Genomic DNA, 27,331 nt, shown 5'->3' on the forward strand with positions numbered 1-27,331 from the left:
GCACGCTTCTTGAGCGCCATTGCTTCATAAGGGTCATCCGGTAAGGTACCGTCTGCCAAGTAAGCCCGGATGGGGTCCATCCAGGTGGCACTTCGGTCCAGGATACCTATAGGGTCATGATCAATGCTTCTCTTCTCAATGACTTCCCAAAAAACCGTTCTAGGTGCATCACAGGAGGCGGATGACGCCAATTTGGAAAGAGCATCCGCCCGATTATTCTCTGACCGGGACACCTGACTTAGATGAAATTCATCAAGTGACACGGCCTCTTCTCTGACCGCCTGCAGATATTTGATCATAGCAGGATGGGTGGCCTCGTAGTCACCATTGTACTGGCTAACAATCAATTGAGAGTCTGAGAAGGCGGCAATCTTTGTTGCCCCTGCTGCCTTACACATGCGTATACTGGCTAGTAGGGCTTCATACTCCGCCTCATTATTAGAGGCTTGGAACCGGAACCGTAGTGCATACTCAAACTTATCCCCTTCTAGAGAATGACATATGACGCCTGCACCACAGTCGTTCACCGTAGAACTACCGTCTACGAATAACTTCCAAACCTGATCAGGATTTTCCGGTTGCACCGACCTAGCCATCTCGACAATGAAGTCGGCAAACGCCTGACCTTTCACTGCCCGCCTGGGTTCAAAAGTTATCTCGAGGCTCTGTATTTCAACAGCCCACTTGATCATTCTACCGGATGACTCGATGGTGGTCATTGGGCGCTTGAGCGGCTGGTCTGTATACACAATCACCGGGTGAGCCAAAAAGTAGGGCTTCAACCGTTTTACTGCGACGAACAAGGCCAACCCAAATTTTTCGATCATGGGGTACCGGAGTTCAGCATTCTTAAGAACATGGCTGATGAAATACACCGGGAGCTGATTACCGTCTCTCTCAGCGAGGAGAACGGCACTAAGGGCATGATCAGAGACAGCTAGATACATATCAGAGCATGACCGGCTGCTTTACCGGCTGTAGGCATCCATGAAACTCATCAGAGCATGACCGGCTGTAGAATCGACCAGATTGTCGATCTTTGGAAGCGGGTAACTGTCCTTTAGGAATGCTCTGTTCAGATTGTGTAGTCTACACACATCCGCCAGGTACCATTCGGTTTTTTCACGAGGACAACGTTTGCTACCCAATCCGGGTAGTAGCATTGCCGGATGAACCCAACATCTAACAATTTTTTGACCTCAGCTGCTGCCGCCTGAGATCTCTCTTCACCGTGATCCCTCTTTTTCTGCCTGACCGGCTTCTTTTTAGGATCCACGGTAAGCTTGTGGACAGCTAGATCCGGGCTGACGCCTGGCATCTCTTCCACTTCAAAGGCAAAGATGTCTTTGAATTCTCTTAGAAGTTGGAGCAGGTCTGCTCCCAACCGTTCATAAGCAACCGTCCCAACCTTGACAGCTCTGTCAGGACGGCTGTCGTCGAGGACGACATCAATGCAGTCACTAGCCGGCTGAGGTCGTTGATCATCTGACCTTTCCCCGGCTAGTGATTGCTATTTTTCTTGCTTGACGGGATCCGTCTGGCCCGCCTTTCTTTTCTTACCGGCTGCCCTTGGAGCCGGGACTGCTGCATCGCAGTTATCAAGGTCTACGGGGTTGTCGTCTCCGGCTGCCCCCATAGTAGGTCTGACGTTAGAGAGATAGCACTCCCTAGCCGTCCTCTGGTCCCCCTTAGGGAACCGACTGTACCATCGTCCTTTTAATATTTGACAGGCATGAGGGAAGGAATGATGACAGCCTTGGACTCATTGAGGGTCGGACGGCCAAAAATCATGTTGTAGGCGGCTATCTCTTCTACAACCAGGAATTTGATCACCATGTGGCGTCCTTCCCCCTTTTCACCCAGCCGGATGGGAAGATCTATGCTCCCTACCGGATGCACTAAACCTCCCCCAAAACCAACAAGCGGGTGGGGCGCCTGGTGCATGCTACTGGATTTATACTTGAGCTTGGTCAAGCACTGATAACTGATTAGGTCAGACGAGCTCCCGGTATATATTAAGATCCGGCCAACTCTCTGATTGGCAACCTTGCATTCGATGACTATGGGGTCATCGTGAGGCCGTCTGACCTTGCCCCGGTCCTTTTCAGAAATAAGGACCTCGGGAAATATGTCTTTCGACGCCTGGGTCTCCTCAACTGAGTTAACCAGCTTCTTGATGTTATCTTTGGTGCCCCGGATAGTGGGACCCCCACCGGCAAAGCCGCCTGCGATTGTGAAGATTGTCTCTCCATCCGTTTCTGAATTGGCAAGAACAACTTTTGCCGCCTGCCCTTTCTTGGCCAGGGTGTTGCCCTTGGCTTTGGGCAGATAAGACTTTAGAGCCCCTTCATCAGCCAGACGGTCTAATAGCCGCTTGAGGCTATAGCAACCATTAGTGTCATGGCCAACATCCTCATGGTACTGACAGTATTTGCTTTTGTCCCGGCTGCCTACGGGGCTTTTCATAACAGCCGGCTTGTCGAGAGACATCCGGTCCTTAATCTCCATGAGGATGGAGGAGCAGTCCTTTGTGAACTCGTACTTGGTAACACACGGTTCAGATTTCCGTCTGAGCTTCTGAGCCGGTTGACCAGATCGGTCTGCCGCCCAGACCTCCTTTCTCTTCTTTTCTTCCTTTTTAGCCGGTTGTTGTTGTTATTGCCGGCTGTCTCTTCTGTCGGATTTTTTGAAATCCGACGGCTGCTTTACAGCACAAAGCTCCGTCGCCTGTATGTAGGCTTCAGCTTCCATTAATGCCTCTTGGAGGGTGGCTACCCTTTTCCGGACGAGGTCAAACTTGAAGGTTGACCCATACTTCAGACCCTTAAAGAAGTCTGTGTAAGCAACTTCATCAGACAGCCCTTGAATCTGAATCCTCATCAGATTGAACCGCCTGACATACGACTGGAGCCCTTCTTTGTCACCCTGCTGTATTGCCCCCAGATCGAGGCTTGTCTTTTTAGCCGGGATGTTCATTGAGAAGTTTGACGTAAACAAGTACGCCAAGGTCTTGAAGCTGTTGATGCAGCCGGCTGGTAAGTTACCAAACCACCATTGGGCAATGCCCTTCAGGGTAGCCGGGAAACATCGGCACCAGACGACATCATCCAACCCCTGTAGGTACATGAGGTTGGAATAAGCCATTAAATGATCTTCTGGGTTGGAGGTACCATCATAGGCCCCTACCAACACGTTTTTGATCTTGGCCGGCTGTGCCGCCTGGGTTATCTCAGGGGAGAACGCCGAGGGCTGTTCTCCCAAATTCAGCAGGCGCTGCTGCCAATCCATGAGTTGGAACGACTGCTGCACATTTCTGCCAAACGGACCCGTTTGGGTAAAAGGGGATCCACCCAGCCCATTCGGCGAACCAAAAAGACCAGGCTGGATCACTTGGGGTCCAGACCGGGCGGATGGTTCGCCCGTCTGACTCCCTAGACTCGTTCCCGAACGCCTGTTAGAGGTGTCACGGAAACTGTTTGGAAAGGTCGACGTTGAAGCCGATGCAGACGCCAGACTCCTCTTTTCTTGGAGAAACGTCCGGGCGTCAGAGAATATCTTTTTTGAACCATCCGACTGCAAGTGCCGGATGGGTTTTCTGGGTTCCGCTTGCGGGAAGCGGAGCTGGTTTTGATCGAACCTGAGGCCCTCCCCCTCCTTCGGCTTTGGATGAGGGGTAGGGACCCGGTCTTTGATTGCCTTCTTGTTAGAAGGCTTCTTGGCCGGCTGACTCTTCTTGGGAGTAGCTGATCGAATAAGGTTCTGGATCTCGCCTTTGAAACTATTCATGAAGGTCATGAGTTCGTTCCTTGTGACGGGAGCAGAGCCCTCTGCCGCCTGTGCAGCTCCAACCGGGTTGCCGGCTGGGTTGCTTGGAGCAGCTTGGATGTTTTCCTGTTCCTTCTTATCCCTAGAACGGGTGTGCTTGGTTCTGAAGGACCCGTCTGGGGCCACATAGGTGTCGAGTCCATACTTATCACCGCTTTCATGGTCCGTCTGGACCTCAGGCTCGGCCGATGGCCGCCTGTCCTGATCCGGTGGTACAGGGTTAGAAGCCATCTCAGAAGTACTCTCCCCACAGACGGCGCCAAATGTTTCGGGGTTTTCTGAAGTGTCCTGCGGGAGAGTTACAATTCCAAGAATGCCCTTCGACCGCCTGTACCTGCAAAATCACGAAGACTCCAGTTGGGTGGAGCTCCGCCTCCGACGATCAAGTCAGTGATGTACGGGAGGAAGAAAGTGTGTAAAAGAGTAATTACTTCTCGCGTAATGGGAGAATTCCGCAATTAAGATTGTTCGGTTTTGGTGTAAAAGTCTTTATGATTGTATTCAATGCCAATTGAATGCCCCATTAATGAGGATTCTCCACTATTTATAGTGGGGAGCATTGGTTCCCCATTTAGGGTCCCTAGGACACGTGTCAGCAGGGGATTGGAGCCCTGCTGACCAATGGAAAGGTGCCACGTGTCGCTCATCCATTGGGCCACGTGGCTGGGGTAATTCTACCCCAAACAACTCGAGTTGAAATCAACTCGAGATCCAAATCAACCTAATATTTGAGACCCGAACCCGAACATGACCCGACTTGAAAATGACCTAACCTGATTATAACCTGCAAATTATTGACCCGACTCGAACCCGAGAATGACTCTAACTTGTTTTAACCAGTTAAAACCCGAATTAAACCCGACCCGAATGTAACCTGACCTGTTATTGATCCGACCTAACCCAACCCAAACCCGATAAGATGTATGATCCGACGTGACCCGACTCAAGCATGACCCAACTCAAATCCGACTCGCATAGGTTACGACGTTAACTCGAATTGACCCGACCCGTGTTGACTTGACCCACACTAACCCGACCCGTTTACTAGAATTGACAGCTCTAGTCAAGTTACCTAGAATAAGAGGTCATTGACTTTCGTTGATCGATTTGGGTTTGAAGAAAGAAGACGCATGTGAAAATTGAGATTATTTAAAGTAAATCGGGCAAAATTAAGATTATTAAACTGTATTTTTTTTTTGGTGTTCTAAACGGTTCAACCTTTGGGCTAATTCGGATTTGGGGAGTAGTTGTGGGTGGTTAGTTTACAGTCCCTTTCCAATTGTTATTGTGGGGGATCAAACACGCAATCTTTCCTACTAATTGCAACCTTAATGACCACTGCACCAATAACCAGTTAGTACTACTAATATTTATTTTAAAAAAAAATTGAAAATGTTACCCTAAAAAAGTAAACGTGAAATTCCTTGATTCAAAAAAGAAAATCTGAAAAGTAGTCACAGTTAGCACAGGGACTGATAGAAATTGGTCCGCAACTCCGCACCGTTTGTGATAAACCCTATAGCCACCATTTAAGCCCTATTTTCATTGTTGTTCTTCTCTTTCACTTTTAAAACCCAGAAATGGTGAAGCTGAATGCAGATTTGATTTGGAAGAGTCCTCATTTCTTTAATGCTATCAAAGAGCGAGAATTAGATCTTCGAGGTTTGTCTCCTCAATCATTTTTTGTAATTCTCTGAATCATTGAGAGTGTTTATGTCACAAAGTTAGCGTTCTACAGATTATCTATTTGAAAAAATCCCGAATCAATGGCGTGCTGCTTCAATGTCATTTAGGCAGGGAATTCCCCGTTCTACCATAACTTAGCAATTAGGTTAAGCAATTTTTAATTATCTTTGCTTGCTTAATGCTTATCAACAACACTTCTGTTTGATGGAATATCAATGTTATGTGTAATTATTTGTTAGAGTTAATTGGAGCATAACAATGGATGGTGGTGTCTTTTGGCTACTTACTGTTTTGTATCCTCTTGTTGCCTTCAACGCTAGTCTCGTCTTGCAATCCTTGGTCCTCTACCCTCTTGTTGCCTTTGATGCTAGTCTCGTGTTGTAATCTTTGGTCCTCTACCATATCTTGTCGCCTATGATGCTAGTCTGCTGTTATTATCTATAATTATTTTGCTCCAGAACATCAATCGTATTGTGGACATTAATTCCGTTTGTAAATCTTTATCCTCGCTGTGGAAAGATCCATCAGGAGCGTTTTTTCATGTTTCAATTACTACAATCTACTTATCTTTCCCCTTTATTCCACAGGAAACAAGATTGCATATATAGAGAACTTGGGTGCAACTGAGGTAATTTCTGTTCAGAGAGAATGCATAACTATGATTTTATCCATGCGTTATGCTCCCCTCCATGTTATTGCAAGCTTTATTATACAAGTATACATTTGTTTTAGGTTTTCTGATGAACCAGTTGCTTTAGGATTTGGGACAGGAAAAATTACTGTTTGAACCTTGTTTCTGTCCCGGAGTAGTCTGGCTACTATTTAAACTATTGTAAAATTCCAGATGCAATATTGTAGTGAAGCTTTCATGGAGCAGTCTAGCTACTGTTAGTCTGTTACATTATTTTAAAAGTTCCAGATGTGATATAATAGTAAAGCTTATGTTATGTTCACATAAGTTATAGCTGGTAAAATGTGCACTGTTCAGTTTTTTAACGGCTGATTTTGTTGAATAGCTTTACTGGTGTGTCAGCTATGTCCTCACATTTGTAGTCATACGTTGTTGCTTAATTGAGAATACTTTGGACAATACTTATTTGGCTTTCATTTTTTAACACTGATGTGCAGGATCAATTTGACACAATTGATTTGTCAGACAATGAGATTGTAAAGCTCGAGAACTTCCCTTATTTAAACCGATTGGGAACTTTGTTACTGAACAACAATAGGATTACGCGCATAAATCCGAACATAGGAGGTGAGATGACTCATTCACTCTCACCCTTCTCTTATATTCTACTTGCTTGAGAAAGAGGTGGGAGCTCAGGTGACACAGTTCCTTACATCTTCATTTTGGAGGTTGGGTGTTCAAATCTTATTTATGCCAACTGCCATTATCTTGCTTGAATCTTTGACAAATTTTAAATGTTTGAATTTGCAGAATATCTGCCAAAACTGCATACACTTGTTCTTACAAATAATCGACTAGTCAATTTGGTTGAGATTGATCCACTTGCATCAATTTCAAAGCTGAAATTTCTTAGCCTGCTGGACAATAATATTACTAAGAAGCCAAATTACCGCTTGTACGTGATATACAAATTGAAATCACTGCGTGTGCTGGACTTCAAGAAGGTGAAGCAAAAGGTAGTGAAATGCATTTTCTCACATTTTGCCATGCAATTATGATTGAGCATATTAGTTTTGAAGATTTTTGTGCTGGCGGATTTGTACAACTTCAAAGTTTTGCAGCATACATATCGATTTGTACTTTCTAAACCCCACGATTTTTAGAAGCAGGAAACAATCGCTACCACTTTATCGGCATAGGGTTCTTTCTCTTATTGCATATCTTTGAGATTGTGTGTTTGATTACGAGTCGTGGACTCATGGTTGGTACTTGAAATGGATGTAGTTTTGCGCGGAAGTGTGAACTGGTTATGCCAAACTAGCTTACATATCAAGTAGTTAGACAAAAGACAGCAATGTCTAATCTAAATGCTACTATGGCATACGAAAGCCCCGTGACTACAAGTTTATATGCAAGGATTAAGTGTTGGTGTAGTTCTTGATTTTACCATGTCTTCAAGAACTAATCAAGAACAAAGGAGATAATTAGAGTTGAGGATTTCCAGTTTCAATTAACTAATTTATGGCATGAAATGATGGGAGAGTTTGAAGAGAGAATGTTTGGTGTTAGTCAATTTTGGTTTGGTGTTGAGGATTTTTACTATTGAAGCCATAAAATTTTTCACCATCCTTTATGAATCACACTATATACTAACTATGGGAAATGGATGCATCATGGTACTTTTTAAGATATGGGAAAAGTATATTAATGAGTGTCTAGGAAGTTTTGTTTTAAGACTAGTTTGAGAACATCAAGAGGCTAAAGAAAGCAATATATTATTTTGTTATTGGGTTGCATTTAGGGTAATTCTTACCACTCCCCCTACTCCCCTCCCATTTTTTTCCGGTCTGGAGATGGATTCTTAATGAAGATAGTCATGAGAATTTTCCTTTTTGTATGTATTTGTAGAAATTATCTTGTTAGTGGGTAGTGCAAGTAAGGGTACCAACAGTTAATTAGAAATCTTAGAATTTGAAGTCAAAAGAGATTCAAGTTGGGTGAGTAATGGCAGAATGTACACTAAATGTTTGGGTGATTGTAGGTGACAAAGAATTCAATCAGGATTGGGATTTAGGACAATTGCCATGTTTTAGTGGGATTCAATGATACTATTGATCTCTATCACTCAATTCTACAATGAAATCGAAGGAAACATGATAAATCATGGTATATGTTGGGTGGTTGAGGTAAAGGAACACATTAGGGGTCCTATGTGACAAGAGAATACCCTGTTAAGAAATCAAATTATGATTGTATGTGTGATAGCATCTACTATACCAGGAATATCAAAGAACCCGATCTTTGCAATTGCTCAGGATACCCTTTTTTAGCTTCTAGAGTCTATTTCTTAGTTCAAGATCCCTCTTGCTAACTGGAATAAAAGAATTAGTAGATCTGTTCCGCCCAAAACAAGAATGGGCTAGGGTTATGAACTTATAATCTAGAATCTGATGATCGAGTCGATTCCATGACTATAAGTTCATTCCATACCGGACCAGAATAGGGTTATATACATGCTCATTATGAGAAGTTCCCTGTTAAGAAATCAAATTATGGAGTTCTTGACACTTTGTTATGCTGCAGGCAGTGAACTGAAGTTTATGAGTTTGTGGGCAGATATAAGAAGAGGTAAATCAATAATGAGGTGGTTAGAGACAGTTGGAGACCTTGGGTTAACCTTTGCATTGCAAGTAGCACAGCTATAAAGATCAAGCTAAGGAATAGTGAAAAAATAAAGAAAAGAGAGTGAGGTGGCCTAATAAGAATTAGAAAAAGAGGGATCACATATGAATTAAGATAGATTAGGACATAGCTTGTGATAATATTTACATAACTTTTAAAACCAGCTCTAAGTAGGTAGCTTTTCTTTTTTTGTGTTGCTAGGGCACTTTTGCCCCATAAAGTTGTGTTGCTAGGGCGCTTTTGCCCTTTGTTCACTTCTCTTTATTCTGCTAGCTCCTTTTCCTTGCATGGTTGTTACTTCAGTATGATACTTGCATTGCTTTATTATTTTTTTCCCATTCATATGTTCTTACCTACAATCTTTTCAGAAATAAATTTCTTACCCTTCCTGGTGTGACAAATTGCTTGTGTGCGTGTCCAATCTTTTTAGAAATAAATTTCTTACCCTTTTTTGGTGTGATAAATCGCGTGCGCGTGTGTATTTATGGGAGTGCGTGTGTGTTAAGGTTTAAGCTGTCTTAAACATGATTGATTTTTAGTACAACCCCTCCACTGCTTCCTTTTTCATGTGTAAGTTTGTAAATAGTCTGGACATCTGTTTCAATCACACTTTTTTATGCTCTGTAGTATTTTATAGATCCTTAACTTGGTGTTTTTATCATCTATATAGGAACGAGAAGAGGCAGATAAGCTCTTTTCATCCAAGGAAGCTGAAGAAGAGGCCAAAAAAGTTGTGAAGACAGTCACATCTGAGGAGGCACCCATTGTCGAGGAAGTTTCAAAAGAAGAACAAGCACCCAAAGCTCCCACTCCAGAGCAAATCATAGCTATCAAGGTATATTAAGGGGCTTGACCTTTATTGTCTCTCCATAATGAGATTTCTGTGCTTCTCTATGACGCTGAATTTCCTGCTTTAGTATACTATGATGTTTTACTACATTTTAATGGCATTAGGGATAAGTGTGTGAGAGTCAATACATTATGTAAAACCGTCTTGAATATCTAGACATTTCAAGCTGGGAACAAAATGTTGGGTATTCACAATATTTAAACTAAGATGGGCCTATAGCATACATAATACATGGCATATATACTTCGTTGTAGATTGCTAAGTTGCTAATAATGTTTAATGTAAATGTATTGGTAGATTTATCTTAAGACATACCAACAAAATAATCTTTTATTGTTTTGATTGTTATGTAGTAAAAATATGCTTAGTGTAGGTCACACTAAAATGGGCAAAAATTCTTGATAAATCATGATGTGGACACATAAAAAAAATGGATTATAAAGAAAAGAAATGAAGCATTCAAGTATGTTTAAGTCATATGGGTTTCTATGTTTCGGATACAGGATATACACCTGTGTATCAGGTTATAGACTTGCATTTCATTCTAAAGATATTAAAGAATGTAATAAAGGTAGAAGCAAATGAAGAAGATTATGTAAAAAAATAGGAAAATTTGGCTAGAACAGCATTCTGTATGTCATATTTTGGAAATAACAACTACTACTGTATCTTATATGTTCCAAAATTTAAGGTTTTTGGTACTGCTTAATAGAATGTATAAAACCCATTGAAGAGGCACATGCCACATTTTAATTGACCAGTCTATTATTATCAATATTTTGATTTTTTTTTTCTGCTTATTTTTCATTACTTTCTCCCTCTTTGTTTTTGTATAAAAGAAACTTACAAAAACCTAATCCTCCGGTGACCTTTCTCGCCCATTTTCTTATACCTTCCTCCTCCCGTGCTCTCATAACAAAGTTTGTTGGGCTGAAATTGCGTTGTTGAAGTTAGGGAGTTTAAAATTGCTCAATTATTTTAAATTGCTACATGATTGGAATTTGGTACCTGGGAAGGAGCAATGTACATAAAAGCTCAACGCACACTAAGGCAATGGGGTTTAGGGGTCTTGCCAAGCTTAGATATGCCTGATTGAAGTGGTGCTCTTTTTAAAACAAATATTAAAAAAAAGTTAGAGTGAAATATATTGATGTGAGCTTCAGAGAGTAAGGGATAGCTCAAGTGGTTAGATTTTCCCTACTTGATTGAAAATCGCACGCCCTTGTGGCTCTTTAAAAAAAAAAAATTAATACTGATGTGAGCTTCAAACTCTTCTCTTAGATTGCCTCACCTAGGTAAATATTGGTGCATCACCTCTAGCACTTTAACTTACCTTTATACACTGGAAAAGAGAAATAGAGAATCCATGAGAATTATACAAGGAGGATAAAGAGTGAGAATGTACCGGTGAGGGTAATAAAATACCATGGGAATTGAGCAAGAAGAGAGAGCAAAAAAGATCTAGGTTGGTGAAGAGTGTTGGGCAGGTGAAGTTGGTAATGGCTAAGATGAGGGAAGATGGTGGTTTGGAAGTGTGTGAATCGAATGAAAATAGGAAGATGGGCAGGCTACTTAAGGGTGGCTGGCGTATGGTGGGAGCTATAGAATGCCTTAAAGGAGTAGGTACTAGGTAGGGACTAGGGAGTGGTGTAATTGATTCAAGTTGAGCTCCTCGCAAGCTTGTGCGACTTGAATATTTGTACAGAGGAGGATTTTGGGCTGCCACTAGTCACGTGGCATTCCTGATTTTCCTTTTACTTTCTGTCTCCTAAAAGTTTGACAATACAAACCCTACTTTGATCCCAAGTCAGCAAGCATCAATACCGTAGGAGCATGGCTAAGGATCACGTCTTTGGCCTAAGCTTTGCACCTAGTCTCTAGGGTATGTATCGCTTTGTAATGAACTGACTTTTGTAAGAATAAGAATTGAAAAAGAGACAAAAAATAGCAGAAAGGTTTAAGCTTTCTTTGATTTCAGCCAAAAGGTTAACAAGATAACTTGAGGTTTTCACTCTCAACTTCTCAAGGGGTAACTTCAGGTTATCAATCTTTTTCTATTTTCTCAATGCTCAACATCACATTAAGGCTAAGCCCTTCTTCTTTATATATAGTACAAGCTTACTACAAAAAGCACTGAAATCTTAATTACTATTTGACTTCATTTGCTGACCACAGTCACAGCGCCCCTTCCCACCTTGTTGAACTCATCTCAGTGGTATGCTGATTGCTTTTGTCTGCTTGTTGCTGATCCCCTTGCAAGCTAGGGTTCTTCCCCCTCCTTGAGTAGACTTTGAGTGGTGGCTGTACGGCTTACTGCTGATTCATCTCACACTTCGGTGCGCCTTTCACCTATTATTACATATATATACTAACTCGAGCTCGAGTAGCTTGCGAGTTGTATCGTATCATTAATGCCCCTAAGATTAAAATTGGAAAATAGTGGGACTTGTGTTTATGGCTCTTGTGGACCTAATTGTAAGTGGAGAGAAATATTTACCAAATAGAGAATTTTTAACTATAGTGGAAGATGCCAACTTTTCAGGGGTGGAGTGTAATAGACTAGGATTTTCAGATTATAAGTTCTATTGAACAAGAAATTTAAAGATTAAAGCTTGAGTCTTTGATTGATAATGGCAGAAATTTGGATACAAAAGTGATAGGTTAATAGCTTTAGGCTATCACTCTCTTGATTACTTTAGGTTATCACTCTCTTAGTAACTTGAGGTTACCATTCTCTTTCATTCCACAATACAAATCTCATTCCCTTTTATAATCAAGCAAAACTACAAAATAACCTAATATTAATAGTGTTTGTCCTCTACTGCTCAAGAGTATCAGATTTCAGCCACACTCCCTAGTGCTTCTTTAATTAATTTGTCTCCTAGTTTCATCAATTAATTTTGTCTCCTAGTGTTGCTCCTTGTACCGGGTCCGTTACATGGAGGGAGTAAAAGGCACACTTCCTCTATTTATTTATATAAAAAAGTGTTACATGTCCTTGCAGAATGCATTTTAAGAAAGAGATTAGATAAGGTTGTAAACACAAATTTTAAATCTGCAAAATATAGACTCAAATTAATTGAAACAAAATGTTAACTTTAGTGATTTGATAATTTTGGGTACAATCTCTAATTTGCTCCTCTGATTCGATCTCCACTTTAGCTTTGACTTGTTTCACGGGTTGACTTGACTTGATTGAGGGCCGTCGAGGTTTGATCTCGATCGAAGATATAGTTGATGCAGAATTTTGACTTATTGTTGATGTAGACCTTTGACTCGAATTCTTGATTGAGGGCTGACGAGGCTTGATCTCGATCAATGACTATTCGATGTAGAAGTTGAATTGCATGAACTTGTGATGTGCTTGATGTTTTGATGTTCTTCCTTTCTTTGTGTTGAGGGCTGTCGAGGCTTGATCTTTTCCACAGATGATCTTCTAGGGTAGAACGGCACGTCGAATGCTTGTTGTGCTTCCTCTAGGTTTTGAGAGGTTTTCTTTGGAGAGGTTTAGAATGAGCGCTAAGGTTTTCTCTGTTTCTCCTTATTTCCTCCCCTCAAATGAAATAGAGAGAGCTCTATTTATAGAGTGAGACACCCTTAGGGTTAGGGTTTGATGTATTTGGCTTTTGACTTGGTAATCGTGACCCATCTATTATTAATTAACCCATTTATTGAGTTTTAACCCTCAAAATAAACCTATTAAATTAAATTAAATTAATTTCACCCAAATTAAATAATTTAAATTAACAGTCAAATAACCATTAAGTCAACAATTTGACTTTTGACCTGTATAATATCCGATGTGGCAATTATATAAATTTTTCTTGCCTACAAAGGTAAACATACAAATTAGCTTAAATAGCTTAAACACGAATAACATAACATGTTTCTCTTAACAGTGTTCAGATTATATTAGTTAATGTCCATTTACCTTTTTAATCACCTTAAAATGCATGTCAAGGGGACATGTTGCACTTAATAAAAAAATGAGGAAGTATAATTTTTGAAGTAAATTTAAACAAACAATGGAAACTGTTGCAGCATTAGTACTTTAACTTGAAATAGCAGCTGCAAATTTCTTCTGGAACTCATTGCCCATATTGGAATCAGGAGAACTAGAAGGAATAAAGGATAGCAGGGTTCAGTAATTAGCTATGAAGGGGAGCATTATATAATAGCTATTTACGGACCAAGCTGAAAAAAAAAAACCAAACAAAACAAGATATACGAAACAAACAAATGTTCTGTTAACTTTGCTTAAATTTGCTAAAGAACAGATTGCTGGCAAAGAAATTTTTAAATAAGAAAATTTTAAAAAGTAAATAGTACTAATAAAAAAGACTGAAATGTGTGTGAGCATTATTGGTTATAACATTATACGAAATTTTTCTGCGAATTGCATTGCTCCACATTGGTTGCAGGCAGGAGCTAGGCAAGGAATGTGAAGGCTGAGGTCATAGTTAGTCAACGAGGGGATAATAAGAGTAATGATTTCTCAAATTCTCTTGGCTTGAGTTCATTAAATGGATGAATTTCACAATGTTTACCATTTAATGAATGTGGTGAGCATGATTTGGGAGTTTTTAATACAAAGGAAATCCATGAAATGGCTTAATAGGGATTGCAGTGCCTCTGGCTGTGTCCTACGTATGTTTTATCTTAGTCAGAAAAGAGAAATTTTGGATATAACTGATGCAGTTGGTAGATGTTACTGCAATGTAGACCATTATTGGGTATTTATGGTCTAACCAGAAATCTAAGATAGGCTAATTAGCTTTCATCCTAAATTTGGCTGAGTAGGCATCTCACTCTTCTTATTATTAGTGTTAGTGATATTGAATCTATTCTTTCTCAGGTTAGTGATAACTACTATTTTTCACTAGATCCATAAATCAAGTACTGTAGCATTTCCTCAGCTTGCCATAAACATCTACTTTTGTATGAGACATTTCAGCTAATACATATATTTTCTGAATCCTTATATACTTAGAGATGCTTATCAGGATATTATCAATTAAAAATGGAGTTATTATAAGCAAGTTAATATTTTTTGATATGATTCATACATGAGCTGGTATCTTCTGTACAACTCAATAACTTATGCTTTTCCAGAACTACTCACTGATGTGTTTGCTCCCATGTCTTGACTGTTATTTCAGTGGTTACTGATTAAAACTTGTGGCTTTAGTCATTGAGTTGATATTGAAGTTTAAATCGGGTGATCCAATAACAACTGTGTCAGAGTTTATGGGACTTGATGTTGATTTTTCTTAATTTGTGCAGGCTGCTATTGTGAATTCTCAAACACTTGAAGAAGTTGCCAGGCTTGAAAAGGTTACTAGCTTGTCGTTATGATTATTTATTCCTTTTCGTTTCAGAGATTTTCTTTGAACCTTGAAATTTTCATTTCATTTTTTTTCCCTCATTTAAACTATGTTATTGTGGGCTGGTGCTGGTGGTGGAGATTTAGGTCCTTACAGTTGTTTGCTACTCATTCTAATGATTCACTGTGACTAAACATTTTACCTCTATAGGCACTGAAGTCCGGCCAACTCCCTGCTGATTTGAAGATTTTTGACACAGAGATTAATAACAATGCAGCTACCCAGGATGACAAGATTGTTACAGATGGCCAAAATGAGACAAATGTGCCGTCAGAAGATGCTGGATTGGTCAACAAGACTGATGAACATACAGCCATGGACCAAGATTAAACGGTACTGTTGCCTTTTTGTGTACTTATTAGTAACCCACCACAAGGACTCAGTCTGTTCTCCCTAAATTCTAGCCACATGCAATTGTGCAATTTAATGGCTGTTGTGACGATCAAATTTCAACTTGGCTCTAGGCTGTTGATCATTATTTGATTTGATTATAATGGTTCAATGAGTAATGTTTAACAGAATTTATTATGAATTTAGGGCCATTATTAAGGGCTTAAGGCCTAGTCCAGTTTACCTTATTTTCATTTATTTCTTGAAAAGCAAGCTCTGGCAAGTTCAAATAAGGTTAGATAAGTTCAGGAAAACTAATTTCTGAACTTCTGATCAGGGTTAATAAGGGCTATCCAAGTTCAAATGACAACTGAAATAAGCTCTTATAAGGTCTAATATTATTTGGCTTTTCCAAATATTTTTAGCATCTGAATTTGTTTTTTTTTTTGCCTCCAATCGGCTGATCTGACATACATGTAACTTCTGCAATATTAGTTTAATAGAAGACTCTGGAGCTTATTAGACCCTAAGGTTATTGTTGTTGATCCATATGGTTTCCATTTTCTGATATTTGGGATTAAATTTAAGTGTGACAGTGATAGATACTCAACTATATTTGCTGGTTCTGGTTTGGAGGATTTATTTCTCAGATACTTATTAGTGATATAGTTGGTATGTTGTTCTTTGTGAGTAATCTGCTTCCAACTGTTTTGTTTTTGTTTGGCACTTCGATTAAGGCCCATAATCTGAGTCAACATCCTTTCCAAGTTCACATTTTCCCCAGTCCTTTGGGTGGGTGCTGGGAGCTTCTAATGATAGGCTGTGGCTTGAACTTGGTATGAATTTGTCTGATCTTCCTTTTTGTTCTTTCTTTGAATGCTTGCATTTTGTAAAGAATATGATGGGTTTTTACAATTTGCTACCGTGTGAAACTATGGTAGCTGGATCAAGTCCACTAATGTACATGCCTTCCTCATTTTTTTGTGTTTAGACAAACGTGTAGTAAAATTTTGTGTGATATTTTTTTTCATGTTCCTATTTGTTGAGGAAATCAAGTTTGATCCAGGCTGAATAATTCTGCTCTACTGATCTCAAAGATGTTTCAATAGATAAACACGGAATATAATGGGCCATCAAACACTTTCCTTACATTTCTAATTTTTTGTTATCATCTTTCTGATGGTGTCACCTGTATCGCTATGCCTTTTGTGCTCTCACTTTTTATCTAAAATCTTTGGCTCGTGTAAGTAAGATTACACTTAAGACAGACATCTGGGTATTATGCTTGCAATGTGTTAACTAAGCTTCTTTTTCATTTTTGGTGCAGAGCTTGGGTAGGCCTCGTAATTTGATATTGTCGCTTATATTTCTAACCCACAAACTCGGCTATGAAGCTCCAGCTCTTTGCTTTGAATGCTTTCCCTCCATACATCTATGGCTTGAATGTGGAGGCTACTTGAAATGCTTAAACTCATCAATTTTCCACATTATGTGTGTGTACTGATGTGTGACTTCAGATATTAATCATATTATACAGAGAAGCTGTGTTTTGGCAACAGAATAGTAAAAACTGGAGACACTAGGCCGCTGTAGTATCTTAGTTCTTGTACATTTCAGATTTGAAAGTTCTATCCAAAGCCAAAATTTTCTAGCCCGTTATTTCCTTAGTGATGTAGTGGAAGGTTTGGGCAACCAATCAAATTGGTTTGGGAGCTGTACATCTGTGTTTGCTTCTTTTTATTGTAATTTGGTTCTAAAATGATTGTATCTGGACCGACCTTTAAACCCTCGAGATGTTATGTTTGTGACTGGAATCATCTTTTGCAATTCGTAACTACTAATGCAACAAAATTCCAACAAAGTCACATATTTGAACTTAATCATTTAGCGACTTTGTAGACCTAATGAAAGATTTGTTATATTTCCACACAAACTATAGCCTTCAATTTTAAGGCCAATAAGTAGACCTAGGGAACACTCTACTTGTTCAATTGATTTTTGGAAATAAATTCCCAAAATTGATCCAAAAGTGTGAATTATAACCTTCAATTTTAAGGCGTTAATAATTTTTCACTTTGGCTTGGACAAAAAAAAAAGGTCAAGAGCTTCCTATTTATCCTTGAGACCGTCAGGTGCCATTTTGGTGGTTGAAACCATCTAGTTTGCCTTGTCACCTTTATTTGATCATTGCCACCACGACCCTTTATATCACTCCATCTCTCTTTTATTTCATTTTTTTAAGAATTAGACTTTTGATTTTTTGAATTGCGAGGTATCATTATGAGCTTAATATATACAAGTGTTATTTCGTGAATGAAGAAAGAGATCTGATCCACTCTCATAATCTTAGGATGAGGGAGGGAATGAATCTAGAGAAAGAAGATCACCATCCCCATCCCTCTCCCCCCACCTTTTTTTTATTAGTAAAGTAATAAGTGATACTCAAAACCACTATTTGTGTTATTTCTAGCAAGTATCAAGAATAAAGTCTAAACCTCTGATGGGCATTCTTTAGTCATATGGGTTTGATGCTTTTGAATTCATTGTATTAGTTTCACTTCCTACTCACAGTCAGCTGGCGCAGAGGAGAACAGCCCTACAAAATAGTAAAGCATCCTTCCAAAAGCTTCACCCCTCTATTTTTCTAAGAAACCTAAAATTATTGTGAAATTGCTAGAAGTTGAAAAATTGACACTTATATGAACGTATAAGCAACTACGTATGAGCGACTGAGAGTTGCTAAAATAAAAATATACTGCAATATCTGGACTTAAAAAATTGCTTTCTATCTGATTTCCATGATTACTCAAATATTCATGTAGTTTCATCAATGCATGAATTTGATAGCAAATAACCAGGTTGTATCACAACAATGAATCACAACAAGACTAACATACACAACTCAGGAACATGTTTTGGCCTCAAAGCCTCTGCTTTTATAGTACCTACGCACCAATGGCAAACAAGTTGATCCCAAGGTAGCATTTAATGAAATTCATAGCAAACCAAAGCAAATTAGGTATCAAATCAGATATGTGGTAGGTACAAACTAAGCGATACCAATTGAAGTTCTAGGTAAAAATGCTATAGCAATCACGAAAGAAATAGGTAATGGCGCCATCATCCAAAAGCACAACCATAGAAAGCACAGTTTGCATCCGCATTCATCTGTAGGCTTCTGGACGCTTAGGCTTGCTTTGAACAATGGCCTCAATTTTCTCCATCACTGGAGCTGTAAGCATAGGAATTACACTGATAGCTTTCATATTTTCTTCAACCTGCAATGGCAGAATTCAATTCACTAAAAATTTAATTTATGTTGATTGCTGGAGTAGAGTGGCAAGCTTAGAAAGTAAAGAATTTCGTACTAGTGGCAAATGTAAGTACGCAACAGTTGCACATTAAAAGCATTGCGCATACTCTTACTGGTAAAGTTTATTTACTAATGTGTTTTGTCAACTTTATATAGCATGAAGCATAGATTGAAAAAACCGCATATCATTTGCCTACCCTGAAAATATGATGCCTTGCATGTTTTTGATGAATTGAAGACAAAATCATTTTGAATTCTGATATACTGAATGTTTTTTAAAACTAGCACTTAAAAAATTACTTCATATTTTTGGTTCACCATTGATAATGAGCAAGGAAAAGAAGTAAACAAATGTAGAGACTACGGAGAGATGTCCAGAAACAATAAGCAGGCTTACCTGGTATTCTTTGGTTGCACCAGTAATAACTGATGAGACATTGGGATTTGCAGCACACCAAGCAATGGCTAGTTGAGGTAAGGTTACACCTAATTCATCTGCAATTGGTTTTAGTCCATTGACTTTTTTGAGGACATCGTCAACCAAGGACCTGCTTGCTAGATTCTACCATCAAATACAAGGAAAAAAACATAAATAAGCTATTCAGAAAAATCATTTATATAGATGGTAGAATGATTAGATAATTAACATCCCAATGACTGATTATCAAATACGAACCCTAGAAAAAGTAAGGGAAATCATCATATTAATGGACATAATTATATTTTTGTGATATTGTTTCAAATCAGGATGATTTAGACTCTGAAACCTGTATGAACAAAATAAGGCTCCTAACAGCGTAATGTAATTAATCTATCTTGTTGTTGGGATAAAAGAAAAACTTGTAGTATCTATCTGTATGTTGAATAAAAAGAAGTATGAATTGGGGGATACCTTGTAATTATCGAGGGCGAAACGACTATCAGGAGGAATGGTACCCTTGTTATATTTACCAGTGAGAACACCAGAAGCAAGGGGACTCCAGGTGGTGAGACCAATGCCATAGTTGGAATACAAAGGAAGATATTCAGACTCAACCTTATGCCTGGAAAGAAGATTGTACTCAGGCTGCTCAACAACAGGGCCAATCAAATCAAGACGATGAGCAACAGACCAAGCCTCGGTAATTTGTTGAGAAGACCATTCACTGGTACCCCAGTAAAAGGCATAACCCTTATCAATAACATAATTCATAGCCCTAACAGTCTCTTCAATGGGTGTTGATGAATCTGGTCTATGACAGTATATCAAATCAACATAATCCATATCAAGACGCTTCAAAGATGCTTTTGTACCTTCAATTATATGTTTCCGAGAAAGACCCTTGTCATTTGGCCCTGCTCCTCCCCAGAATATCTTTGTTGATATGACGAGGTCTGATCTTTTCCAACCGAGTTCTCTAATTGCCTGACCCATTATCTCCTCCGCTCTTCCATTGGCATACACCTCGGCGTTGTCGAAGAAGTTTACGCCGTGATCGCGGCAGCACTGGAGGAGTGACTTGGCTTCTTTCACATCAAGTTGGTTGCCGAAGCTAACCCATGCGCCGTACGACAGCTGGCTCACCTTCAAACCAGACCGCCCAAGGTTGTTGTACTGCATCCTGGAGTTGATCCTTCTTTCTCTCCGTTTCTCTGGGTATGTATGGACTGGATGTAAAATGTATTTCTCCAACAGAAGTGTCCAGATCTGATCTCTGCGCTCTGTAATATGTATGATAAGATTCCTTTGCTTTTATCGTTTCACTCACCTGCCTCTCTTTTCTGCGACCACCACATGTCCCGTTTTTCACACTCCTTAAATAGACCACTCAAACCATGTGTCCAGTTATTATCAAGTCCGATTACAAAAACAGGTAAAGAGATAAACTTGAATTTTCTATGAAAAAAGTAGGGCTTAGAATTTATATAGTCACTATGTTTAGCAACGACAAAAGTCGTTGTAGTATAGGTTATGTATTTTTTGCAATGACAAGGGTCGTTGTGTAAAGTATCTATTAAATGCGCAACAATTGTTGTCGTTGCTATAAATATAAAGGATTATTAACAATAGCAATTGCCGTTACATAGGTTTGGTTTAAAATTTTCGAAGACTTGCGCTATGAGTTGGAAGGAGGAACATAAAATATTATTTTTAAAAACATTTCTTTAAAAAACCAAACCTGATTGTGTCTCCCCAAAAACCAAACCCAGTGATAAATACCTTTTACGTCTTTGATTAACGAGTTAGGTGAAGAGTTGAAGAGTCTCGGTGAATTTCCCTTCAGCCTTAATCGTTTCTAACCTTTCCTTAAATGTTTTTACCCAAAATCATTCATTACGTGTCTTTGAAAATCATTCATTTCGTGTCCTTTTTATGAAAACGTCCAAACAAGTTTATTTTGGTCCATAATTCTGATCTAATAATTGTGTAGTTAGATGGGGTTTGAACAGAGATTTCCAACGATATATTATAAGCCCAAATCCGAGTTATAACGAAGAAGTTATGGCTAAAATACTAAACTGGGCCTAAATCGAGCCTTAATTACGACCCAATGACCATGTGGAAGGTCCATTAACCTAAAATATCATTCCTAAATCCCTTAGAATATATTATTAGCTTTTATAAGGTTCTAACTTGTCCTGTTTTTGAAAAGATAAAGATTTAAGAATTTTACTTCGGATAAAACACTTGTTTTTCAATGATTTTAATAATGATAAAATTAGAATACGTACGGGAATTGATTAACCCAATTTGATTGGAATTCGAATTCCCTAAGGATTCTATCTTCCAAAAAGTATCGCTGAGCGATAAAAATATCGCGCTGCGATACGCATATCGCATAGCGATGGCTTATCGCGGATTCTGACTCTTTGCTGATCTTCTGTAATACCCCGTATTTTTTATACGTATTTTAATTTTAATAAGTATTTCTTAAAGTATTTAAATAGTTTGAAATGAATTATTGATGGTGTTTCATTAATTTAAAAAGAATTATTTTAATTAAAAATTTATTTTTAATTATTTAAAGTTTGGGGCATATTATTTTATAAAAGGAAATTTTAAAGTCAATGAGTTTTTAAGGAAAGTCAAAATACTAGTTTGAATAGGAAAGAGATCATTAAGGGTAGTAAAGGAATTTTAACTTTTTAAGTAGGAGGGTTATTGAGAGAGGGTACAAATACCCATTATATGCCCAAGGTGGAGAGTACCCAAAGTTAAACTCTCTCACTCTCCTCTTATTTTCTTTTCCCATTAATTTTTCCCCTTCCCCTTTATTTTATTTTCTTTGGTTCATCCCCACCCACACACACACCACCACCGCCGACCACCACCACGGCTGGCCACCGGCCGGCGGCCACCACCACAAGCACTCGCCGGCAGCAGCAGCCACCAGGTGGGCGCGGCAGCAGCCGGCCTTGTGGTTGTGCGCCGGTGGTCGAACAATAAAAAAAAAATTATTCTTTTTGTTTTTAATCCTAATCTAGCCTTGATCTAATTATTGTTTTTAGGTTTTGTGATGATTTTTATGATGTTTGATAATAAGTATTTTGCGTATAAATTTTCAGATTTGGTATTGAATTAAAAAGCCCCAAATTATAGACCCTAGGTTTCTAAGTTTATGTATATTGATTTTTTATGGGATTTGTTAAACATCGCCCGCAAATTACCATGTAAAGCCCACAAATATGACTTGGTGGGACAATTATGCCCATTTTCTAAAATTGAACAAATCTCGATTTAAAAAATGTGGAGCTGTACTGGCTCGCCGGGGGAGACCGGAGGGCAGGCCGGAGATGCGGGGGACGCCAGAGGTATGTCGTCGTCGACGGAAAACGAGGTAAGTCACCGTTAAAATTCACGGTTTACCGTAGGAGTGGCTCCGGCGCCTAGGATGGACGCCCTAACCGTAGCATGGACGTCCAGTGGCTGTGGCGGCCCTGGCAGACGGCACCTATTTTTTTTTTTCTTTTTTTTTTCTTTTTTGATTTTGTTGTTGTTTTTTATTTTTTTTATTTTTTTGATTTTTATTTTTTTTTTAAAAAAATCGAAAATGATTTTTTTAAAAAATTCGAAATGGGTTTTTTTAAAATTAATTTTGAAAATTCAAATAGGGTTTTTTAAAGTTAAGTTTGAAAATTCGAAATGGTATTTTTTTAAATTTAGTTTGAAAATTCGAATTGGGTTTTTTTAAAAATTAAGTTTGATTGTTGAGAAAGGTTTTTTTTAAAAATTAAGTTTGACAATTCGAAATTGTATTAAAAAAAAATTGGAAATGGTTTTTTTTTTTTTTTTTTTTTTTTTTTTTTTTCTGTTTTTAATTTATTTCAAATTGAAAATTCAAAACGGTGTTTTTTTAAAATTATGTTTAATTATTTAATGTGTTTATGTATGTAGTGAGTAGATTTGTGTTAATGTATACCAAAATATTTAATTGTTTATGTGACTTTTATAAATGATTGTGTTTAAAATTTGTATGTGTATGTGTATGAATAATATTATACATAATTATGTTTTTTTTGTGTTAATTCTGTGTAAATATAGAAATTAAATGTATTATCCGTTAAATGTATTTATTATAATATATAATTGATGCAGGATTATGGTGGAGACGGAAATGATTACAGTGGGATATTTGGACATGATGGTCCATTCGAAGAAGCTCAATAAGCGATTGATTGGGCAAAACAGGTTGCAATTGCAGCTGGATTTTTCTTGGTAGTAGTAACTCATAAATCTCAAGGGGATGGTAGAATGGATCGCATTTTGAGATGTGACCGTTATCGCAAAAGAGAAGGAAGAGATTTTCGTACAGCCACTCGGTTTGATACAAAGCGGAAAGGTTGTGGGTGTGAGTTCAGAGTAAAGGTTCGACAACTACGGAGTCGTGACGGTTGGGAAGTGATTGGTTACTCTAAATGGGGGTATCACAACCATGAGATGATAGTATATGAAGAGGGTCATCGACAGCTGAGCGGCTTAAGTCCTGCTGCGAAACTAGTTGTGAAAGAAATGAGTGATGCTCAAGTCAAGCCTGCAAAAATATTAGCATTTGTGTTAGAGAAATTTCCAGAAGACCATCCAAACCGAAGACACATCTACAACGTCAGACAGCAACTCAGGTTTGAACGGTCAGAGGGAAGGAACCCTATACAGCAGCTGCTACACCAGGCACAATCACGTGGTTACCTGTTCTGGTTTGATTCTGATGAAGATACAGCGGAGGTGACTCATCTTTTCCTTGTGCATCCTGATTGTGCTGATATGATCAAGTCTTGCCATTTGTGATTTTTATCGACTCAACGTACAAGACAAACAAGTACAAGTTCCCACTGGTTGAGATCATGGGGATGACTCCAACGAACCAGAACTTTCTGATTGGTCATGCAATCATCAAGGATGAGACGGCTCCAAGTTATTATTGGGTCTTGGAGAAGCTGAGAAACTACATCGGGCCTAATGTTCATCCAGCAGCCATCGTCAGCGACTGTGAGGGAGGTCTCTTTGTCCCCATAGCAGAGCTGTTTCCAGAATCGAAGCACTTATTGTGCACATGTCACATCAACAACTGCGTGAAAGTGAAAGCCTACAACCTTTTCAACAAGAATTTGGAAATGGCAGAGAGATTGGTGAATGGTAAGTGGCGGAAGATCCTACAGGCTACCACAGAGGAAGCGTACGAGCGAGAATTGGCTAACTTCAGGGATTCGTACCAGTGGTGTCCGGCACTGGTGGACTATGTGATGCAGCAATGGGTCCCTCACAGGGAAAAGTTTGTCAAATATTGGACAAACCAGGTACTTCATTTCGGGAACACTACAACATGTAGAGTTGAGAGCGCTCATAGAGCTACCAAGGACTGGATTGATTCATCGACCGCTGCTTTGGATACACTGTTCGATAGACTTAACAAGTCAATTGAAACTCAGAAGAACGGCATCAGGAACTCTCTAGAGGACTCCAGACGACGACATGGTACGATGTATAGCCATTTCATATTTAAGATTCTCCATGGTCGTGTGTCGCACTACTGCTTGGGGTTGATTCTCACTGGGCTGAACAGGATGAGGGACTTGGCTGACGAAGTGTATGCTCGGTGCGGGTGTGCTATTTCAGTAACTCATGGATTACCTTGCGATGCACCATTCACCGCGTTATTACAGAAGAAAGGGCGTCGTTACATGTTGATCAGGTTCATTCATTCTGGCGGACGCTCGTTATTGGTAAGCATGCAGATACACAAACGGCCGACCGTGAATAGGAGGAGTTGGAGCAGTTTCGTTCGATGTACGACCGAGTGTCCTCCAGCCATCCTTCTATTATTCGTGACGCTACTCATGTACTTCATGACATGTTCCACACGTCTACCTTAGATTTCGAGGAACCCGAAGGAGTTGACCGTCCTCGAGGTCGGCAACGGCGGAACAGGAGTGCGTTTGAGTATATCCGTGGTCTTGGTCGTGGTCGTGCTCGTGGTCGGACATCGTCATCTAGTCGTAGTCAATCTTCATCGTCTGTGAATATGCCCCTGAGAACTGGTACGTTTTGGTTTTTTACATTGCACATTGTTTATAAGGTTACTCCTGCCTTCTTAACTGTGTTTAATTATATGGTGAATAGGAAGAAACGATGTTGATCAGTTTCCGTACAAGGACAGGATACCTGCGATCATCATGCCGTACTTGGAAGGGTGGAATGATGTAGTCGGAGATGATAACTGCGGATTCCGGGTCGTGGCTGATGTTTTTCAAATGGGCGAAGACAACTACGGTTTGGTGCGTCAGTTGATGTACAACGAAATTGCCTCTAACCGAAATGTTTATCGTCATGTGTACCAGGATGACTTGGATGGCGCTCTGCGGCGTATCCGGTGGGGAGGTGGACCTTGCGGTCAAAATCATTATTTTGACGCGCCCCTAGATCTGTTTGCCGTTGCAAACATTTACAAGTGCGCAGTCATGCATTTCGGGCTGGGATTGCATAGTCAAGCTTATTATCCTTGTACCACGGTTCTCCCTTGGCGTTCGCGTGAGACTGTCACCACACCGGTCAGAGAGGTAGCTATTGCGTTTCTTGGGTCGTCATACAGACATTTCATCCGACTAGACATGTCATCCGATTTTCCAGTGCCACCAATTATACCTCGGTGGTACACCATTCGCACAGCGAGCGTAGAGGGTTGGGATGCGCTATATCATGACCGGATCCACGAATGGAACACCCTAGCTGCATTTTAGTTTTTCATGTTTACATTCTTCCTATGTAACCTTATTTGTACGTTGCTCTTTTAATGAGAACATTAATTTTTTATATTATATTGCTTACTGCATTCTATATGTTGCATGGGTAAGTTGCGCGGATCCACGAACGGTTATGTCAAAATTTAAAAACAGCAATGATAATATGTCAAAGTTGAAAGCTAAAAGAACAATCTAAAATGTTACAAACTTAAAACATAATGTCCAATTTAATAAATTAAAACGATAATATTTAAAGTGCTCTATAAATAAAATGACAGAACCATCAGTAATCCCTCCTCGACGCCGACTCCCAATGCGCAAGGGTTTGTTCCAGACTATCAACAGCAGCTCTCACTGTTGCACTCATGCTGTCCTTCTCCAGAGAGAGTTTCTCTACGTCCTGCATTATCTTTCCCATCCACTGCATACAACAAAAAATAAAAGATGAAATACAATAACAACATATAAAACTTAATTAAAAAATAACGATAAATATTTTATGAGACATACCGCTTCCATGGCAGTAGGCGGTGGCACATAATCATCATCGCTATGGTCGAGATCTGCGATCAACCTCGGGTGCGAATACCGGTTGAACCATTCCATGTAGTAGTGGTCACACATGGGAGGAACCCCAGAGGGTGGCCGCTGCAACTCCGCAGTCCATAAGCGGGCTACCATCGGAAACTGGTCCCACGTCCCAGTCATGATATCTGGCCATTGCACGACGTAGTCCCTCGACGATGCAGGTCGGACCGCCTTCATCGGGCATGCCGGGGGAGGAGGAACAATGATGGGCGTTAGAACGGTAGCACATTCCACACTCAATCAAATAAATTTATAAATCCTAAAACTAACCCCTAAACAAGTCTAGTGGTAAGTTCGGAGTCGAACCACAAGGAACGGTAATACTAGATTATTCTTAATCTAATGCCTAAGTTATGCCGAAGTCGATTTACGGATAAAGGACACTACAACTACACTAAAACACATATAAAGAACAAGGTATGATAAAGTCTACTAGGGGAAAAGATCCACTTAGAACAATTAATAAGCTAATGAGAATCCATTTGATAATCAATCATGCAAAGAAAGAATTATAATGAGAATTAACTACACTCAAAAGTAATCTCTCAAATTCCTAGCCTAGATCCCTCATTGACTAGGTGCATAGAAGAAAATTACCCAAAATGCAATCAAATATATCAATTCTAATTCACAGTCCCTTGTCAAACTAAAACCAATATGCAATTAAGTGTGCTATCATGGGAGATCAATCCAATCTAAAACAAACAACATGCCAACATCAATTCAATCAATTTAATCACACAATTATCATCAAATTTATCTCAAATAACTCAAATAATCATTACAAAGCCTCACTCAACACCTAGTAGAAGGGAAACTACTCA

General features: G+C 39.4%; 2 protein-coding genes across 2 annotated transcripts; one reads left to right on the forward strand and one right to left on the reverse strand.

The window, feature by feature from the left end:
* The first annotated feature begins 5,211 nt into the window (after nt 1-5,211).
* On the forward strand, nt 5,212-17,249 carry LOC110726930 (U2 small nuclear ribonucleoprotein A'-like). Its single transcript, XM_021906473.1, has 8 exons — nt 5,212-5,487; nt 6,099-6,139; nt 6,640-6,769; nt 6,953-7,158; nt 9,495-9,659; nt 14,958-15,008; nt 15,209-15,391; nt 16,716-17,249. The coding sequence occupies exons 1-7, from the start codon at nt 5,406-5,408 to the stop codon at nt 15,386-15,388; spliced, it is 855 nt and encodes a 284-aa protein (XP_021762165.1). The 5' UTR covers nt 5,212-5,405; the 3' UTR covers nt 15,389-15,391; nt 16,716-17,249.
* A 909-nt stretch (nt 17,250-18,158) lies between these two features.
* On the reverse strand, nt 18,159-20,508 carry LOC110726931 (probable voltage-gated potassium channel subunit beta). Its single transcript, XM_021906474.1, has 3 exons — nt 19,594-20,508; nt 19,099-19,263; nt 18,159-18,666 (listed from the first exon to the last, which is right to left on the reverse strand). Exons 1-3 carry the CDS (start codon nt 20,299-20,301, stop codon nt 18,553-18,555), a joined length of 987 nt encoding a protein of 328 aa, XP_021762166.1. The 5' UTR covers nt 20,302-20,508; the 3' UTR covers nt 18,159-18,552.
* Between the last annotated feature and the right edge of the window lie 6,823 nt (nt 20,509-27,331).

The sequence above is a fragment of the Chenopodium quinoa genome, unplaced genomic scaffold (assembly GCF_001683475.1).
Source record: "Chenopodium quinoa cultivar QQ74 unplaced genomic scaffold, ASM168347v1, whole genome shotgun sequence".
NCBI classification, from domain to species: Eukaryota; Viridiplantae; Streptophyta; class Magnoliopsida; order Caryophyllales; family Amaranthaceae; genus Chenopodium; species Chenopodium quinoa.

What these genes read in the sequence shown, in the direction of transcription:
- LOC110726931 (XM_021906474.1), bottom strand. Translation starts at nt 20,301, where the DNA reads ATGCAGTACAACAACCTTGGGCGGTCTGGTTTGAAGGTGAGCCAGCTG. An exon ending in TCGCCCTCGATAATTACAAG is followed by an intron (nt 19,264 to 19,593) that starts GTATCCCCCAAT and finishes ATTTGATGGTAG; the next exon opens with AATCTAGCAAGCAGGTCCTT. An exon ending in GTGCAACCAAAGAATACCAG is followed by an intron (nt 18,667 to 19,098) that starts GTAAGCCTGCTT and finishes CTGCCATTGCAG; the next exon opens with GTTGAAGAAAATATGAAAGC.
- LOC110726930 (XM_021906473.1), top strand. Translation starts at nt 5,406, where the DNA reads ATGGTGAAGCTGAATGCAGATTTGATTTGGAAGAGTCCTCATTTCTTT. An exon ending in CATAAATCCGAACATAGGAG is followed by an intron (nt 6,770 to 6,952) that starts GTGAGATGACTC and finishes TTGAATTTGCAG; the next exon opens with AATATCTGCCAAAACTGCAT. An exon ending in TCAAGAAGGTGAAGCAAAAG is followed by an intron (nt 7,159 to 9,494) that starts GTAGTGAAATGC and finishes TCATCTATATAG; the next exon opens with GAACGAGAAGAGGCAGATAA.